Source organism: Chrysemys picta, chromosome 3 (genome assembly GCF_011386835.1).
Source record: "Chrysemys picta bellii isolate R12L10 chromosome 3, ASM1138683v2, whole genome shotgun sequence".
In the NCBI taxonomy this organism is placed as follows: Eukaryota; Metazoa; Chordata; order Testudines; family Emydidae; genus Chrysemys; species Chrysemys picta.
This window is the reverse complement of record NC_088793.1, coordinates 50,285,469-50,304,231: the sequence shown is the minus strand read 5'-3', so window position 1 is coordinate 50,304,231 and position 18,763 is coordinate 50,285,469. Positions and strand designations below refer to the sequence as shown.

Below are 18,763 nucleotides of genomic sequence, written 5' to 3'. Positions count from 1 at the left end.
GCTAGATAGGCTTCACTCAGACATACACTATCCTCAAGTCTAGCAGAATTAAAGCTAATTAGACACTAACAAGCTCAAATGGTCTACGCACATTCACAGTGCCAGCTATGTATTATTACTGAAAAGGGAAATAATTAAAAGGTCCATACGAATATTTTTTTCAATTCTGTTCTAGTTCTTATAAATTGCCCATCAATGTAGTGTATCTGAATGTTTTTTGAGAAATATATAGACATATGGTCATTCTGAAGAGATCTCCTCCTCCAATGCTGGTATCAATGTTTCATTCTTTTCATCCTCCTACTCTTTTCTTAGCACCTTTTTCCACACACAGAAATTCTGCATCTCTGTCCTGGTTCACAAACCCACCCCAAATCCATGTTCAAGTTCCCCCTTCATTATCTCCCCTTCCTTGAAGTCAACAAAAAGTGAACCAAAACATACACACAAAAATTTATCAAGTTACTCCCTCCTTTGAATTTCCAGTGTATTTCATCTTCTCCAGATAACTGCTTACAGCCTTTTAAACATCTGATCACTACTAACTTTTTAGTGAAACAAACAAAAGAGGCAGTTACCACTTTGGCCATTTCCACATTTTCTGTTATTGTCTCCTCCACCTCACCCCACTCTCGTCATTGACTAATGGGCCGACCCTGCCGTTACTCTACTTCTTGCTTCTAATGTACTTTTTCTTTGTAGTCAACTTCAGCTATTACGAGGGGGTGATTTTCTTTTTGTTATGATCTCATGGGAGATGAGACAGGTGCATTAATTCTTATCATAACAGATATTGGGGAGATACCTCAGGGCGTGGAGGGGAGAATTTGTATTTTCTCCCTAGCATTTTTAATCAACTCTCTTTGGAATTACAGTCGTTTTTTAAATTAACGAAACAAATTTAAATAACCCTTGAGGTAAAAGGAGGTGCTAAATTCCCACTTTGCAGTCTTTGACTTAATGAAAAGGAGGGGGCAGAAATGGGTCATCTATTGACAAATGTGACAGCTGAGTCTACTGTGATTTCTTACAGACCTTTGGAAATAGTAAGAAAACTCTCTTTCTTCAAGGTCACCTACACAGTTTCGCTTGGCAACCATGGCACACAGCACAGTATGACTGGGTAAGGAGGCAGTTACTACTCCTAATTCAGTTGCTGCACCTTTGCTATCTCTGAGAAATTAGCTCCCTTGCTACATAGGCAATGGAATTTTGTTTTGAGCCTTTTGACAGAAAACCAAGGTGTACTGTTATACATTTGAAAGTAGAAATAGAGTGGAATTAATGGAAATATGTAGATGAAGTGAGGAAAAAGCTGAATTAGGCCTCAATCCTGGAAAAGCCTCCATGTAGGTGGACCTCTGCACCCATATAGATCTCCATTAATTTCAGCAGGACTCCAGACAGGTAGTGCCGAAGTCTGACTGAACACAGGTTGCAGGTTCTGGACTTTAGAGTAAAAGCAATTCAGTAGTAGTGAAAACTGTATGTCAAAAAACAAAGTTCTGCTATGGCCAGGGAAATAGCTTCATTTTGGTGTTACTTTGCAAGCTTTGTGTTTGAAAAATAAGTGATGCCCTGAAGAAAGGGCCTGAACAGATTCTGGGATTTGTGTTTAATCATTCCTGGATTGGGGAAACAAGCCACAGACCCATAGATCTAATAAAAGATTATTCCTTTCACTCCCTGTTCCCACAAAAATAATCATAGATTGGTAGATCAGATTACAGAAAGAAGATTGGTAGATCATACTGTAGAAAAAAGATCTGCTGAAGTTAATTTCTCAGGAAATGTATTGAGTAATCCAAATAGTTTAGATAACCAGAAGGGACGATCAAAATTATATAAAAAATAATTAAAATGAACACAAAAGTGTGTTTCTCTAATCTGGATTTCCCAGGAAATCTCCAATACCTGATATTGACTGTGAAGGAGTGAGTTTTCAGCCTTTGAGCTCACAATGTAACACCAAAATGAAGCTACTCCCCTGACCAAAGCAAGCTGCTAGGACCCAAAGTTCCTTTGCTTTTCTCCCCTCTGCCCCAGGGAATGCCACAGAAGCCAACCTCTTTCCTGCAGCTCTTCTAGCCTTATAGAGGAAACAGCTGAGCCCTTCCCAGCTGGGTCTAATAATACCCTCTACTAGGGCCAAATACCTGCTTCTAAAAAGGGTCTTTGCCTACAAGCAAAGCTAGCCGGTCCTAGGCCCTCTAGCTCTTAAAGGGGCAGACACTGTTACACACATCGCCCCCTAAAACCTTGCCTGGCCCCATAGCAAGTTCTACTGTCTATACCCTTCACCGTAGCACAGTCTTTCCCTTTTTAAGGCAATCACCTCCACTTCCAGGATCTCCTACTTCTCATCCTTCTCTGCCATACACTTGCTCTGTAGAAGGATTTCAGTATGCAACTTCATCGCTTCCTCCTCGGGTATCAACTGCTTCTGCTCAAAAACTGCCTTCCCACAGACCAGCTCGTTTCCTCTGTATAACTTGAGCCAAAACCACCTTGTTACAAGAACTATAGATTTCACACTTACTAGATCTATCAAAGGTTCAAAGTAGAAAACTACTAAAGTTCATAGTAGGAAAGTTCTGATGCTTAAATCTGAATTAATCACTAAAGATTGCATCACTTTTGTTTTGTACAGTTGCAAAGCTTTGCTTTGTTAATCATATTTATTTTATGATTACGTTTATTCAGAAGAATTATTATTTTCTTATCAAACTACTAGGGAATGTCTGTCTTAAAGTTCTGAAGGTGAATCATCTGCCAAATTTACTGACTCCACATTTCCTACATTCTTATTTTCTAGATTGGTTGAATTTTTTATATTTATTCATAACAGAGTCCCAAATAAATAGGTTTCTTATAAAAAATGACCTGATATAATAGATTGTTTTATGTTCCTTAAATCCCAAATTTCTCTTGGGCAATTGAATACTTATGGCAGATTTTTTTAAAATAAACTTAGGAATTTTCTATTTATACTATCATATTTATTTCTTAGAACCCATTCTTTCAGTTATAATTAAGTTAATAATAAAAAATCTTTCAATTAGACTCAAGTGAATGAAAGAAAGTAAAAGCAGATGCACATATTTCAAAATAATCAACTGTAAATATGTGCATAAGAATACCCAAAAAACTACTTGGAGAACCTTATTCTTTAAGGATTCTTTGGATAATGTTGAACTGTAGATTAAATATACTTTGCTTTTAACACAATGCTAAAAAAAATGCCATAGTTTTCTACAAAATAAAAGGATTTGGTCTTCCTCAATCATGTGCACAGCTGGAAACATCATAAAACCTCTTCTGTACAATTTACTTGGTAAATGTTCCATGTACTAGAAATGATCTTTCCTTAATAAAAAAAAAAGAGCTTGAGCTTTTTTCATACTATAGTACAGTGAACAGCATGAGCAGAAAGAATATATTTTCCAATTAGAACTTATGTGGCAAAGGGAAAGAGGAATCTTGGACAACAAAGTTAAAGCCACTGTGATGGGTTGTATATTAAAAATTATCTATCTGTATCAAAAACTTGATTCCAGACTATTTGCTAAATGAATAAATATTGTATAATGCCCCAAAGAAATGGATTTAATTTTCAATCGTTTCTTTGTTCTTTGATATCTCATCTTCCTTCAAGTCTCTGCTGCTGTCATTCAGAGAGTGATCATATAGCTACATCTGAAAACAATGAAAGCATAGTAATAACTATTTCCCACTATAAAGTATGTTGTCTAACTGAAAACAAAAATCCTCATTTTAAAATTGTTCTATATACTTTGCTCTTATTTCATTACATGGTCAGCATCCATATTTCCCTTTGTATCAAAGGGGTAGCCGTGTTAGTCTGGATCTGTAAAAGCAGCAAAGAGTCCTGTGGCACCTTATAGACTAACAGACTTATAGGAGCATGAGCTTTCGTGGGTGAATATGGATGGCATCCGAAGAAGTGGGTATTCACCCCGAAAGCTCATGCTCCTATACGTCTGTTAGTCTATAAGGTGCCAGAGGACTCTTTGCTGCTTTTATACTTCCCTTTGATATCCTACTTCCTGAACTATTTTATAAACAGAGCAGACATTTAATTCTCACTTTTCTTTTAAAAACAAGGACCTGACAAAGTTATTCATCAAGACTCAAACATCAAATAACAAGAACAAAATGTGCGAGAATCTATTTGAGTGAGCATTTTTATTCAGAATAAGGTTTATATATAAACACTATGTTAAAAGAACATTAGATTGCAAAATCAACCACGCAAAAGGTAGGAAATGCCATAATTAAAATTATCTGTGCAACCTTAATTCAGCTTCCTGGTGAATATGCATTATGCTACAGTCTTTAATAACATGATCACATAATATTTTTTTCCACAGGACCCTTGCCTCACTCAGTGCACAGGGCAGACAGTGCTCACTGAATGTGTAGCTATTCAATATTTCTTTTTATCCCCGTCATTCAAAGTATAGCCCCATGCATTATTTACCACACACCATCCAAATTCTGCTCTGAATACAGAATTACTAATTTCCTCATGGACTTCGCTATGGTGCAGTCATCATAGAATCTTTAAGATATGAATGAATTTATTTTTCACAGCCCTATGGGAAGAGATACTATTATTATCCCCATTTTACACATAGAGAACTGAGACACAGAGATTAAGGCCAAACATGTTAAAAGTGGGTGCCCAAATAGAGATGCCTAGGGCCTGATTTTTCAGGTATTTAGCATTACATAGAACTTTATAGGTGAAGAGCACAACTCCCAGTGATTTCAGTTGCAGCTGTGAATGCTCAGCACCTCTACAAATCACACCCCTTGTGTCTCATGTTTTGTATCTGGAAAATGAGGACACCAGTGAAAACAGTGGCCCCACCTGTGAAAATTTTGGTTTACCTGACTTGCCCAGCATCATACAGGAACTGTGTGGCACAGGCAGAGATAAAATCAATTTCGACAGGGCTGCATTCAACATTATCCACAAAACCATCCTTCTTGCAGTTCCCTGCCTCTTTTACCACACGCCTTCCAACTTCTGCAACAAATGAGGCAGGGGTCTTCTAGACAACCTCATTAAACCCAAATTTAGTCCCTAGGCCCTGACCATCCTGTGCACTGATTATGGCAGGGATACTGTGGGGAAAAACTAGCATGTGATAGGTTAATTAAATGCATGTATCACAATACATGTCCACTAAGGGACCAAATTAAGATTGCACAGGCAATCTCAATTTTGGCATTTCCTAACTTTTGAGCAGTTGACTTTGCAAGCTTAGTGTTCTTTTAACTTAGGTGTTTTAGGATGTAATTTCCTAAAATTTTTAAAAATTGACATTGAAAAATCAAAAAATTTCATAGTTATTATTTCCCACATGGGTCATCAGCAGAGTTGCAATCTTTAGATCCACAGCACAGTCCTCTGTTACTTGAGCTAACCGAATAACTGTAGCACTACAGGGGGATGGATGAAAGACACTTTACCAGTGAGTATCTCAGTTATTTGCTAGACAGAAGAGATAGGAAACAAAGGGTAGAAATAAATGGTCAGTTTTCAGAATGGAGAGAGGTAAATAGTGGAGTCCCCCTGGGTCTGTACTGGAACCAGGACTGTTCAACATATTAATAAATAATCTGGAAAAAGGAGTAAACAGTGAGGTAGCAAAATTTGCAGATGAAACAAAACTACTCAAGATAGTTAAGTCCAAATCAGACTGGGAAGAGTTACAAAGGGATCTCACAAAACGGAGTGACTGGGCAACAAAATGGCAGATGAAATTGAATGCTGATAAATGCAAAGTAATGCAAATTGGAAAACATAATCCTAACTATACATACAAAATGATGGGGATCTAACTTAATTGTTACCACTCAAGAAAGAGATCTTGGAATCACAGTGGATAGTTGTCTGCAAATATCCACTCAACGTACAGTGGCAGTCAAAAAAGCTAGTAGACTCTTAGGAAGCATTAAGAAAGGGATAGATAATAAGACAGAAAATATCATAATGACACTATATAAATCCATGATACGCCCACATCTGGAATACTGTGTGCAGTTCTGGTCACTCCATTTCAAAAAAGATATATTAGAAATGGAAAAGGTACAGAGAAGAGCAAAAAAAAATAATTAGGGGAATGGAACACCTTCCGTCTGAAGAGAGATTAAAAAGACTGGATCTTTTCAACTTGGAAAAGAGACGATATAGAGGGGATATGATAGACTATAACATCGTGAATTCTGTGGAGTGAGTGGATAAGGAAGTGTTATTTAATCCTTCAAATTACACAAGAACCAATAACATTAGTAGACCGCATATTTAAAACAAATAAAAGGAAATACTTCTTCACACAATGTAAAGTCAACCTGTGGAACTTGTTGTCAGGGGATGGTTTGAAGGCCAAAACTATAATGGGGTTCAAAAAAGAATTAGATAAGTTCATGAATGTCCATCAATGGCTATTAGCCAAGATCATCAGGGATGCAACTCCATGCTCTGGGTGTCCCTGGCCTCTGATTGCCAGAAGCTGGGAGTGGATGATAGGGGATGGATCACTTGATTGCCTGTTCTGTTCAATCCCTCTGAAGTACCTAGCATTGACCACTGTCAGAAGACAGGATACTGGGCTAAATGGACCATGGCCAGACCCACAATGGCCATTCTTATGTTCTTGTGTTCCACTGGCTCCCCCTTCTCTATTGCATGATATTTACGTTATCTGTCGTCACTTATAAGGCTCACCTCATCCTACTTATTTCTTATTCACTATCAGAATGTCAACTCCCAATGATAACCCCATGATGCCAGCCTCCCTCACCCACTTACTAAGTTTTCAAACAAGCATTCCTTCATGCTTTCTCCCATGCTGCCCCTCGTGAGGCAGCTTTCTGTAAATATCCACAAAACTAGCATGTTATCCTACTTAAACCTGTCATAGGAACACCTAGAAAACACTTAGCAGCAGCTAGGCCCTTTGTTCCTCTGCCTATCATTCTGACCAAAACTGTCTCATTGTTTCCTTTTCTTCCCGCATCTGTCTATATGCATGTGTTGCTTCTTATCTTATACTTAGATTGTAAGCTCTTGGGGGCAATGACATCTTTTTGTATGACATCTAGCACAATGGGGTCTTGGCCTATGACTAAGACTCTTAGGCATTATGAGAATACAAATAATAATAATGACTATTACAAAGTTTCAGCAAGCACAAAATATGGCAACTTTCCTGCCATTTCATTTCCTGAACTGCATTGGCTTTCCAGCTGCTTAGTGGTGCAATACAACATGCCAGTTCTAACCTATAAAGCTTTATTTGGTTTAGAACATGGCTTTCCTTGGAATTGCCTCTCTTTTCCCATGCCTCATTGCAATGGTTGAGACAAACAAAGAACGACATTCTGTTAAAAAGCAAAATTGTACCCAAAAAGAGAAAAGGACTTATAAAGGTGCATTATCCTAGCTTTTACACTAATGTTTAGTAAAATAGTTTCCAGTTAATAATGAAGTGTGGTATGAAGCACAGAGGGGGGAGGGATAGCTCAGTGGTTTGAGCACTGGCCTGCTAAACCCATGGTTATGAGTTCAATCCTTGAGGGGGCCACTTAGGGATCTGGGGCAAAATCAGTACTTGGTCCTACTAGTAAAGGCAGGGGGCTGGACTTGATGACCTTTCAAGGTCCCTTCCAGTTCTAGGAGATAGGATATCTCCATTATTTAAAAAAAAAAATATATATATATATATATATATATATATATATTATTAAGAAATCCTTACATTTTGATATTTAGCCTTGTTTTTAAAACTTACCTTGTCTGCATCCACTTTTCCTTTAATAAATTCAGACTTCCAGAATTGCAAAGCTTGTTCCAGTGTTAAGCCAATGCCCTTTAAGAATAGTCCATATTGCATACGGCCTCCGTGACGGAGATGGTGGTTATCACGCAGGGCTTTGTGCAACTGTCTCATGCAAAGAGGAAACGATTTAACAGAAAGCTGCAAGAATAAGAAAATATGTATGTAAGACAGACTGGCCATTTAACTGGTAGGATATATGTTTATTGGGATTACTAACTAACTCCACTTGGAAAGGCTGATGGCTGTGGGAAATAAAATGCACTGGATTGCAGATCATTCAAATATGTCCTTGATCCTTTAAATCTAATAAGTCCTCCAAGGACAAAAACAAAAATAGAGTAACACAAGTGGAAAGCTACTAGGTAACAAAAGTGTATTTGATAATTTTCTTTCTTACAGAAAAAAACCCTGCAGAATCATTACAATGGGTCTTATGCCTGCTTGTAGCTCCTTGGAGGATTGTACCCCAAAGCAAATGAAGGAGTGTATGACAGTTTAAGCATCAAAGAGTCACAGAATCTAAGGCCAGAAGAGAGCACCAGGTCATCTAGTCTGATCTCCTGTTAACACAAGCTACCATCACTCAGCACCAGCACACTAAACCCAATAACTGAAATTAGATCAAAGTATTACAAGCCCACAGGAAACTAAACTACTATGTGCCACAGACAGATAACAGGTGCTCGAATACACGAGGACCCTGCAATGGTAGAGAATTGATTACATGCAATATACCCACATATTTCCAGCAAGCGACATGCATCCCATGCTACAGAAGAAGACAAAAAAACCCACATGATCACCGCCAATCTGATTTTACCTGGGGTAAAATTCCTTCCTCACACCACACATAGGAATCAGTTAGACCCTGAGCATGTGAGCAACCATAAGCCAGCAAAGCACCTGAGCGAGAAAGAATGCTCAGTACCACCTAAAGCACTGGCCCTTCCTGCCCAGTATCACATCTCCCAATGTGGCCATCTCTGATTCTTCAAAGGAAGATGACAAAAAACTACACACAGAATCCCTCCATGATTATTGCAGGTGGCCAGCTGAAGCCCTGAAGCATGAGATTACAAGAACATCAGACATAAACCAGAAGGCAGCCTTCTGGCTCCCACCATCAAAAACCCACCATACAATCGCACTCATAAATTTGTCCAGCTTTCTCTTAAAACTAATTAAATTTGCCCCCACAACTTCTATTGGGAAGCTCTTTTAGAACTTCAATCCTCTGATGGTTAGAGCCCTTCTTCTAATTTCCAGATTGAATTTATTCATGGGTAGTTTACACCCATTTATTCTTGTGCCAACATTGTCTAGCATTCCCCAGAAATATAACCTTGTGACAGGTGGGTTGGATCTAGGGACTTTCCTGCTAGAAGAAAGGAAATTTTCAGGTAAGATAAAAAGTGTTCTTATTCTCCTTTGCGGGGAAAAAAAAAAAATAATATATGAAGATATACCTATCTCATAGAACTGGAAGGGACCTTGAAAGGTCATTGAGTCCAGTCCCCTGCCTTCACTAGCAGGACCAAGTACTGTCCCTGACAGTTTTGTTTGGGGTTTTTTGCCCCAGATCCCTCAATGGCCCCCTCAAGGATTGAGCTCACAACCCTAGGTTTAGCAGGCTAATGCTGAAACCACTGAGCTATCCCTCCCCCTGCCCACAAATCCATTACAATGGGTTGTTCAATAGCAATGTGTCACCAGGAAGAGGGGTCAGAGAGACTGAGGGAGAAGAAAGATCTTTTAAAATAAATATATCAGTTACTGGGTGAGTATAGGATGTAAATCCTTTCCTCCCATGACAAAGACTGAGATGATCTGCACATTTAACTTGTAACACATAGTAAAAGTGTGCAGAAACATGACCAGGTGGCTGCCCCACATCTCTCTTTGTACGTTGGTATAATCCTTCAGGTCATGAAACTTTCATGGCTCTGAATGAAAGAGCACAACAGTTCAAGGGGGAAAAAACTGTCTCTCTGAAAGCTTCTGAAACTACTTTAGTAACTGAAGCCTTAGCAGTAGATGTAGGGTGGTTTTTTTATTTTTAATTTATGATGGGGGTTTTAGTTCAACAGAGCTAGAGCTTTCCTGAACTGGATACTGCATTCAGTGTTGATTTGTATAGTACTTCTTACATCAAGAGTATGCCAGAGTTGGAGGTTTTTGCAGGTGGGCAAAAAAGGTGGAAATAAAATAATTTCTTCTAACAAGGTTTTATCTTGGGAATAAAGGTTGTGTTAACGCTTAGCACAATTTTCTCTTCATGAGGGTTGCAGTACTGCTGCAAGACAGAAAATCTATAGGCACTTGTGACAAGGGATCAAAGAAACACTTAGGGAAGGCATTTAATACAAAATTTATTTCCCAGGAGGGAGTTTTCCTCATTCATGTGGATTTGAGAAGTACTGCAGCTGTAAGAAATTTTCTTGCATCTAGATAAGAGGACAATCCTGCATCAGCTTGCTGTCTCTAGTGAGAAAAGACTACTACTTGAATTTTACAGTGGTAAGTTTTAGGCCCATTTTAAAACTTTTCTGTAGGAACTCTGGAAAAAAATTGTTTTGCCTTTGCATTAACTGGATCCATTCCTACTACTTACACTATGTCCTACAAACATAGATTAGCCCCTTGAAGATGCCCCATTTCTAGAATACTTTCTTTTAGCTTTGAGAAAATGTATTATAAACACATCTGATTATCTTATTTCAATTGATACCGCTCAGATATCATGTAATTTGTTTAACTTTTTCTGTGGTTGGGTTCAGTTTTGTCCTCAGGAGCAGATCCTTGTGTAGAGAATGCATAGCTGAGTGGTTGCTGCCTGAATTAGGCCATGTCTATACTTACGGCTAGATAGGCACTGCTGTAATCAATGCAGAGGTGTAGATTTAGTGGGTCTGGTGAAGACCCACTAAGTCGATGGCAGAGCACTCTTCCGTCGACTTCGGTACTTCAGCTCACCGAGAAGAGTAAGGTAAGTTGATGGGAGAGCGTTTCCCATTGACACAGCATGGTGTAGACCCTGCTGTAAGCCGATCTAAGTTACATCGACTGAAGTAGCGTGACTTAGGTCGACTTCCAGCTGTAGTGTGGACCATCCCTTAGATACAAGAATCAGGACCTCCTTAGGCAATGTGGGAATACTTGTCTCTCTTGTGTGTGCGCGCATCAGTCTGTCCATTCAGGAACGAATCGTGAACAGTAAAAAACAACGACAATCATATTTTTGGCCAGGGGAATTATTACCCTGGAATAAGACTTTGGTTTCTCTGCAGGGTTCTGGATGCAAAAAGGTCTATTGACAGGTGTGCAACTCAGGACCCAACTCTCCATTCATTCTGGACTAAGTGATGGCTGTTTTGTGGGCCATTTCCAGGAGCAGTGCTCCGATGAGCAGGTTGTTTTGCTTTTCTTCCAGAGGAAAATACAATGTTTACTAGCACTTTAGTTAACATCCTTAGAGAGACAGGTAGTCCAAAAAGTAAAAGCAGCATACCGGTAACATATTTTGTATGTGAATCTGGTATCTTCATAGAACAATGTGTAGATAAATGTTCTACAGATAAATTAATGACAGAAAAAGTTTCCTTTGGAATTGCTGCTATGGTGGAATTTAGGGTTTCCATCCTGAACCATGGCTTCTGGAGGAATCTGTTCAAGGACCTCTGATAAAGCTTTCCTTTGTCTTTGAAATCCTAGGGCACTGAGAAGAGAATGGAGTAGAAGCCTAAGTTTTCTCGTTCTGTGGGAGATCAATTACCCAATTTGAAAAAGGTGATATATTGCAGTCTTCATACTCAGGTGTTTCAAACCGGTTGGATGAAAAGGGGGAATGTCAATAATCTTGGTTTTGGAGGTGCATTTAATTCTAATGCTGAAACTCTCTACCTAAGATTCATTTTTCTGATGTAGCATTTAGGCAAAATTCCAAATTTCCTGCCACTTGCCCCCACTTGTTCCTGATACCCTCTGCCAATTATTGAGGTTTTACAATAAACTTTCATAGATCCATATTTTAAAAAATATTTTATTTATTATTTGGGGGGAAAAAACCCAAAACAGGAAAACTGAACAATTATGCAGACAAAAGAGACCATAAAATGAATAAGAAAAACTACGGGAGGTAAAATTAAAAAATTAACACCAACTCACAAATAGTCCCACTCTAATTTCTCACAGGTTGCACTTCAGGTTAACTTTGCTGCATTTTAGCTTTTATGTGACACAATTTTGTTGAACTGGTCCTCAAAATACAGTTTCAGAACTATTACTGAAGAAACAAAGCAGACAGTTTAGTCACAGCTTTTATGAATAGGGAGAACAAAGAATTTTTTAAGAAAGGCCAGACATACCCTATGAGGTGGTGGGATGAACTGTTAATTGTTTTTAAAAATACATGTGAAAGGCAACAATGAGCGTATAGCAACCAAATGATGAGCACAAAGTACTTACAGCATCAATGTGTTCTAATGAAATTTTCCCAATATTTTTTTGTATGCTGTAATCTGGGCCAACATAGGAATGGCTGAAAGAAAAAAGGAAATAAGTTATTTAGACTAGTTAGTTAAAAAAATAAATGTTCATAAATGCAGGAATAGATGGCCTTGCTATTTTTGTAGCAAATTAAATTTAGGAACTGAGAACTTTACATGCAAACCACAGACAAGAAAAAAATCATTCTGATAGTTATCTACATGTTGTTTTGTAAACCAAATTAAAAATAACACTAAAATCAAGACAATACAGAATTTTTTTTGTTGTTGCTTTATTTTTTGGGGGGAAAGTCTTCAATCTTTAGATATTGGTGCTGAGTTTGAAAGTGTTGAGACACCCTGGTGAATACATCCTAAAAAAAAAAGGGAACAGTCACTAAAAACTAATTAAAAGTATTGAAAATAATACCAAGAGTACCAAAGTTGTGGTAAACTAAATGTAAGCATCTGGAGCAGTATTCTGAAACACTTGAGTAATCTCAAATGCATGCTCCTTTGGGGAGGGTGTGTGGGGTTATCAGCCTATTCTGATTGCAGGGCAGAAGAGAAGAGCAATGATGATAAAATTCAACTTTTTTCTCTACTTATGTGATAGGGTCCCCAGCACAGTTGGCAACAGGGATAGCTCACACATACGGAGCGACAGGTTCAGCCAGTAGCTCACTGTCCCAATTGCTTTTCTATGGATGCTGTCAAATTCTAAAAAATCCCAAACAGTTAAAAACACTAAGTTACATGACAGAACTAGAAAAATATTTTTAAAAATCCAGGCTTCACTAGGAATGTAAGGATTTTTGGCACTCCATTGGACACTTAAAGACAAATCTTTTGGGGGCTATTGAGAGAATGATTGTATGCAGTTTTGAATTTAACAGAGAAAGATGAGAACATTTGTACTGAGAGATGTTACAGAATACCCACTAGGAACCAATCTATTAAAACCATGATTGTGTATTTAGAAAAACTGAGAGTTAAGGTGAGGATTCTACATGCATTCAGTAATTTTTTATCTTTGAAAACAAGATTTTTTCCAGCTGTGAGACAGAAAAGTAAGAAAAGAAGTAGAATTTGTGTAAAGTTTTGTTGAACTTAATTTGCAAGCATCGGATTTAAACTCAATGAATCTGCAAATATTGCATAAGAATAAAACATTTTGTGGAATGCTGGTTCAGAGAGACAACTTCTGACAAAAATTAGTGCTGTAAATATCATCAAGCACTCAGTGATTAACTCCAAAGAGAATGGATATGGCTAAGAGACAATGTTGGATGTTACTATTTATTCTCGGGTACTTGCAATATTTTATTTTGTATAAAACATGCAATTGAGAGATGACTTTACTGTAGTACAATGTACTCTTTATGTTTAAATCACAGTTAAAACAAACCCTTGTTTACTTCTTTAGTCTTCTTTTTGGCAGACACTAGAGAATTGGTCAAACTTCTTGGGGTTACTGTCATTTTTGGAAAACCTACTCTCTATTCCCAGACAACAGATAGACAACGAAAACTGGTTGAGTGGTATTTTACTATTGTCATCAATTATTTGTATTACTGTAGTGTTTAGAGCTTTAGTCATAGACCAGAACTCTACTGTCCTAGGTGCTGTACAATCACAAAACAAAAAACCAGTCCCTGCCCCAAAGATCTTATAATCTAAGTATAAGACAAGAGACAACAGATGGATAAAAAACAGACCGATGGAGGAGTACAAGGAAACAATGAGACAATATTGGTCCGTACAATAGCCAGTAATCTCAGCACACCAGCAGTGTCATCATTTTTTTTAGGCAGAAAATGATACAGAGGCATTTGAAGGCTGTAGCTAATCACCTTATATAATCATTTTATTGTGTTATCTATTGTTGTGGTTAATTCATATGTAATCAATGTGTGATAAACAGATTTAAGTTGTAGGTATAGGTATAGAAATAAGTAGGATAGTATTACAGGGGTATAAGGTTGACAAATATTTATGAGTGAAGAGTGTGTATTTGGCATATAAACAAAGTAAGGCTATAAAGCAAGGCCTACGGGCTGAGGCCTGTAAGATGTTACCTTAGCCACATTAGGCTTTAAGCCTAAAGAAGGGTTGACATAAGTAGGTGACCCAGGAATAACCCTGTACCAGTAAAGTTACAAGAAAACTACTGGTGAGACTGCTTTGGGGGCCTAAGGCAGCTGGACCATATGGTCCCACTTTTGACACTGTAAACAAGAAGCGGGCAGCATTATCTTCTGCAAATGTAAACAAACTTGTTTGTCTGAGCGATTGCCTGAACACGGACTTGTAGGTTCCAAAGTTTTACATTGTTTTATTTTTAAATGCAGGTTTTTATTGTACATAATTCCACATTTGTAAGTTCAACTTTCATGATAAAGAGATTGCACTACAGTACTCGTAGTAGGTGAATTGAAAAATACTATTTCTTTTGTTTTTTAAAGTGCAAATATTTGTAATCAAAAATAAATACAGTACACTTTGCATGCTGTGTTGTAATTAAAATCAATATATTTGAAAATGTAGAAAACATCCAAAAATATTTAAATAAATGGTATTCTATTATTGTTTAATCGTGCGATTAATCGCAATTAACTTTTTTAATCACGTGATTAATCGTGATTAAAAAAATTAATCGCTTGACAGCCCTAGTTTGAACGCATTAGCCTTGAGGTTTACATTTCTTTATTTCCATTGGGTATTTGCTGTGTAGATTGGGACGAGTGTGTAAGGCAGTGTTATTCCTAGCCCAGCAAGGAAGCAATTAATTATGCACTCCTCTCAGCTTGTTTTGCTCAAATACTGAGTTGATTTAATTTAATTGGATTTCTAGCAGGACCACCTTACTTTTTTGCGAATACATTTTTCATCTTTTTACACACTGTATTAAATATACAGATATTAGATTTGATCTGCACATTGCACTCAAAATCTTTGATTGCAACTCAATCAGTTGTTGTTTTTTTCCTAATTTTTTGAAAGTACTGGGTGCCTGCAGCAATAATCCAAGTCACACAGTTGTGTTCCAATTTCTGTAGGTTATTTAAAAAAGAAAAATGAATCATATAATGTTCATTTCTCTGTATTTTCCTGATATTCATAGATTCATAGATTCTAGGACTGGAAGGGACCTCGAGAGGTCATTGAGTCCAGTCCCATGCCTGCATGGCAGGACCAAATACTGTCTAGACCATCCCTGATAGACATTTAACCTACTCTTAAATATCTCCAGAGATGGAGATTTCACAACCTCCCTAGGCAATTTATTCCAGTGTTTAACCACCCGGACAGTTAGGAACTTTTTCTTAATGTCCAACCTAGACCTCCCTTGCTGCAGTTTAAGCCCATTGCTTCTTGTTCTATCCTTAGAGGCTAAGGTGAACAAGTTTTCTCCCTCCTCCTTATGACACCCTTTTAGATACCTTCCTTCACAGGTCATGTTCTCAAGACCTTTAATCATTCTTGTTGCTCTTCTCTGGACCCTTTCCAATTTCTCCACATCTTTCTTGAAATGCGGTGCCCAGAACTGGACACAATACTCCAGCTGAGGCCTAACCAGAGCAGAGTAGAGTGGATGAATGACTTCTTGTGTCTTGCTCACAACACACTTGTTAATACATCCCAGAATCACGTTTGCTTTTTTTGCAACAGCATCACACTGTTGACTCATATTTAGCTTGTGGTCCACTATAACCCCTAGATCCCTTTCTGCCGTACTCCTTCCTAGACCGTCTCTTCCCAGTCTGTATGTGTGAAACTGATTTTTCCTTCCTAAGTGGAGCACTTTGCATTTGTCTTTGTTAAACTTCATCCTGTTTAACTCAGACCATTTCTCCAATTTGTCCAGATTATTTTGAATTATGACCCTGTCCTCCAAAGCAGTTGCAATCCCTCCCAGTTTGGTATCATCCGCAAACTTAATAAGCGTACTTTCTATGCCAATACCTAAGTCGTTAATGAAGATATTGAACAGAGCCAGTCCCAAAACAGACCCCTGCGGAACCCCACTCGTTATGCCTTTCCAGCAGGATTGGGAACCATTAATAACAACTCTCTGAGTACGGTTATCCAGCCAGTTATGCACCCACCTTATAGTAGCCCCATCTAAATTGCATTTGCCTAGTTTATCGATAAGAATATCATGCGAGACTGTATCAAATGCCTTACTAAAGTCTAGGTATACCACATCCACAGCTTCTCCCTTATCCACAAGACTCGTTATCCTATCGAAGAAAGCTATCAGATTGGTTTGACCTGATTTGTTCTTTACAAATCCATGCTGGCTGTTCCCTATCACCATACCACCTTCCAAGTGTTTGCAGATGATTTCCTTAATTACTTGCTCCATTATCTTCCCTGGCACAGAAGTTAAACTAACTGGTCTGTAGTTTCCTGGGTTGTTTTTATTTCCCTTTTTATAGATGGGCACTATATTTGCCCTTTTCCAGTCTTCTGGAATCTCTCCCGTCTCCCATGATTTTCCAAAGATAATAGCTAGAGGCTCAGATACCTCCTCTATTAGCTCCTTGAGTATTCTAGGATGCATTTCATCAGGCCCTGGTGACTTGCAGGCATCTAACTTTTCTATGTGATTTTTAACTTGTTCTTTTTTTATTTTATCTGCTAAACCTACCCCCTTCCCATTAGCATTCACTATGTTAGGCATTCCTTCAGACTTCTCAGTGAAGACCGAAACAAAGAAGTCATTAAGCATCTCTGCCATTTCCAAGTTTCCTGTTACAGTTTCTCCCTCTTCACTAAGCAGTGGGCCTACCCTGTCTTTGGTCTTCCTCTTGCTTCTAATGTATTGATAAAAAGTTTTCTTGTTTCCCTTTATTCCCGTAGCTAGTTTGAGCTCATTTTGTGCCTTTGCCTTTCTAATCTTGCCCCTGCATTCCTGTGTTGTTTGCCTATATTCATCCTTTGTAATCTGTCCTAGTTTCCATTTTTTATATGACTCCTTTTTATTTTTTAGATCATGCAAGATCTCGTGGTTAAGCCAAGGCGGTCTTTTGCCACATTTTCTATCTTTCCTAACCGGCGGAATAGCTTGCTTTTGGGCCCTTAATAGTGTCCCTTTGAAAAACTGCCAACTCTCCTCAGTTGTTTTTCCCCTCAGTCTTGATTCCCATGGGACCTTACCTATCAGCTCTCTGAGCTTACCAAAATCTGCCTTCCTGAAATCCATTGTCTCTATTTTGCTGTTCTCCCTTCTACCCTTCCTTAGAATTGCAAACTATATGATTTCATGATCACTTTCACCCAAGCTGCCTTCTACTTTCAAATTCTCAACGAGTTCCTCCCTATTTGTTAATATCAAGTCCAGAACAGCTTCCCCCCCTAGTAGCTTTTTCAACCTTCTGAAATAAAAAGTTGTCTGCAATGCAGTCCAAGAATTTGTTGGATAGTCTGTGCCCCGCTGTGTTATTTTCCCAACATATATCCGGATAGTTGAAGTCCCCCATCACCACCAAATCTTGGGCTTTGGATGATTTTGTTAGTTGTTTAAAAAAAGCTTCATCCACCTGGTTAGGTGGCCTGTAGTAGACTCCTAGCATGACATCGTCCTTGTTTTTTACCTCTTTTAGCCTAACCCAGAGACTCTCAACACTTCCATCTCCTATGTCCATCTCTATCTCAGTCCAAGTGTGTACATTTTTAATATACAAAGCAACACCTCTTCCCTTTCCCCCTGTCTATCCTTCCTGAGCAAGCTGTATCCATCCACACCAACATTCCAATCATGTGTATTATCCCACCAAGTTTCAGTGATGCCAACAATGTCATAGTTGTATTTATTTATTAGCACTTCCAGTTCTTCCTGCTTATTACCCATACTTCTCGCATTTGTATATAGGCATCTAAGATACTGGTTTGATCTTTCCTCCCAGTTTTGTCCTGACCCTCCTTTCTCTCTGCCAATATAGCCCACACTCCCTCTCGTTTCCAACCCATCTCCCAGGTCTCTATGTTCCCCACTTACCTGTGGGCTTTGCTCACCTGTCCCCGTCAAACCTAGTTTAAAGCCCGCTTCACTAGGTTCGACGGGGACAACTCTTAAAGTAATATAAATAGGAGTAACTATTGTTGCATAGTGTAGCTTAAATCACTTTTAAGTGGTGGTTGGCCCAAACAGTATCATTGCTATTTATAACGGCTACAGTGAATGTGATCCTGCTCTCAGTTAAATTAATTTTTTTTAATGTTTTGTTGTATACATCCATTGGTGAGACAGACCACCCCAGAAGCAGAAGAGGATACATTTTTTGTTAACTCTGTGGCGAACAAGTCTATCTGAGCTGTCCTGCATTGACTGAATACGTAGTGTAATATGCTGGGGTCTATTTCCCACTCATGTTCTTGGAAGAAATTCCAAAGCTTGACAGC

At 38.4% G+C, this 18,763-nt stretch overlaps 1 protein-coding gene across 11 annotated transcripts in view; it reads right to left on the bottom strand.

The window, feature by feature from the left end:
• Window positions 1–18,763, bottom strand: part of PRIM2 (DNA primase subunit 2) — a 290,346-nt gene that overhangs the window by 86,483 nt on the left and 185,100 nt on the right. For 10 of the 11 annotated variants that reach the window (XM_024101569.3, XM_065587909.1, XM_065587908.1 and 7 more), the window contains 2 exons: window positions 12,336–12,408; window positions 7,824–8,009 (listed from right to left, as the gene is read on the bottom strand). In XM_024101569.3, the coding sequence (XP_023957337.2) occupies window positions 7,824–8,009; window positions 12,336–12,408 (259 nt within the window). The remainder of the gene's footprint in view (window positions 1–7,823; window positions 8,010–12,335; window positions 12,409–18,763) is intronic. The other variant, XM_024101572.3, reaches the window with a different exon arrangement.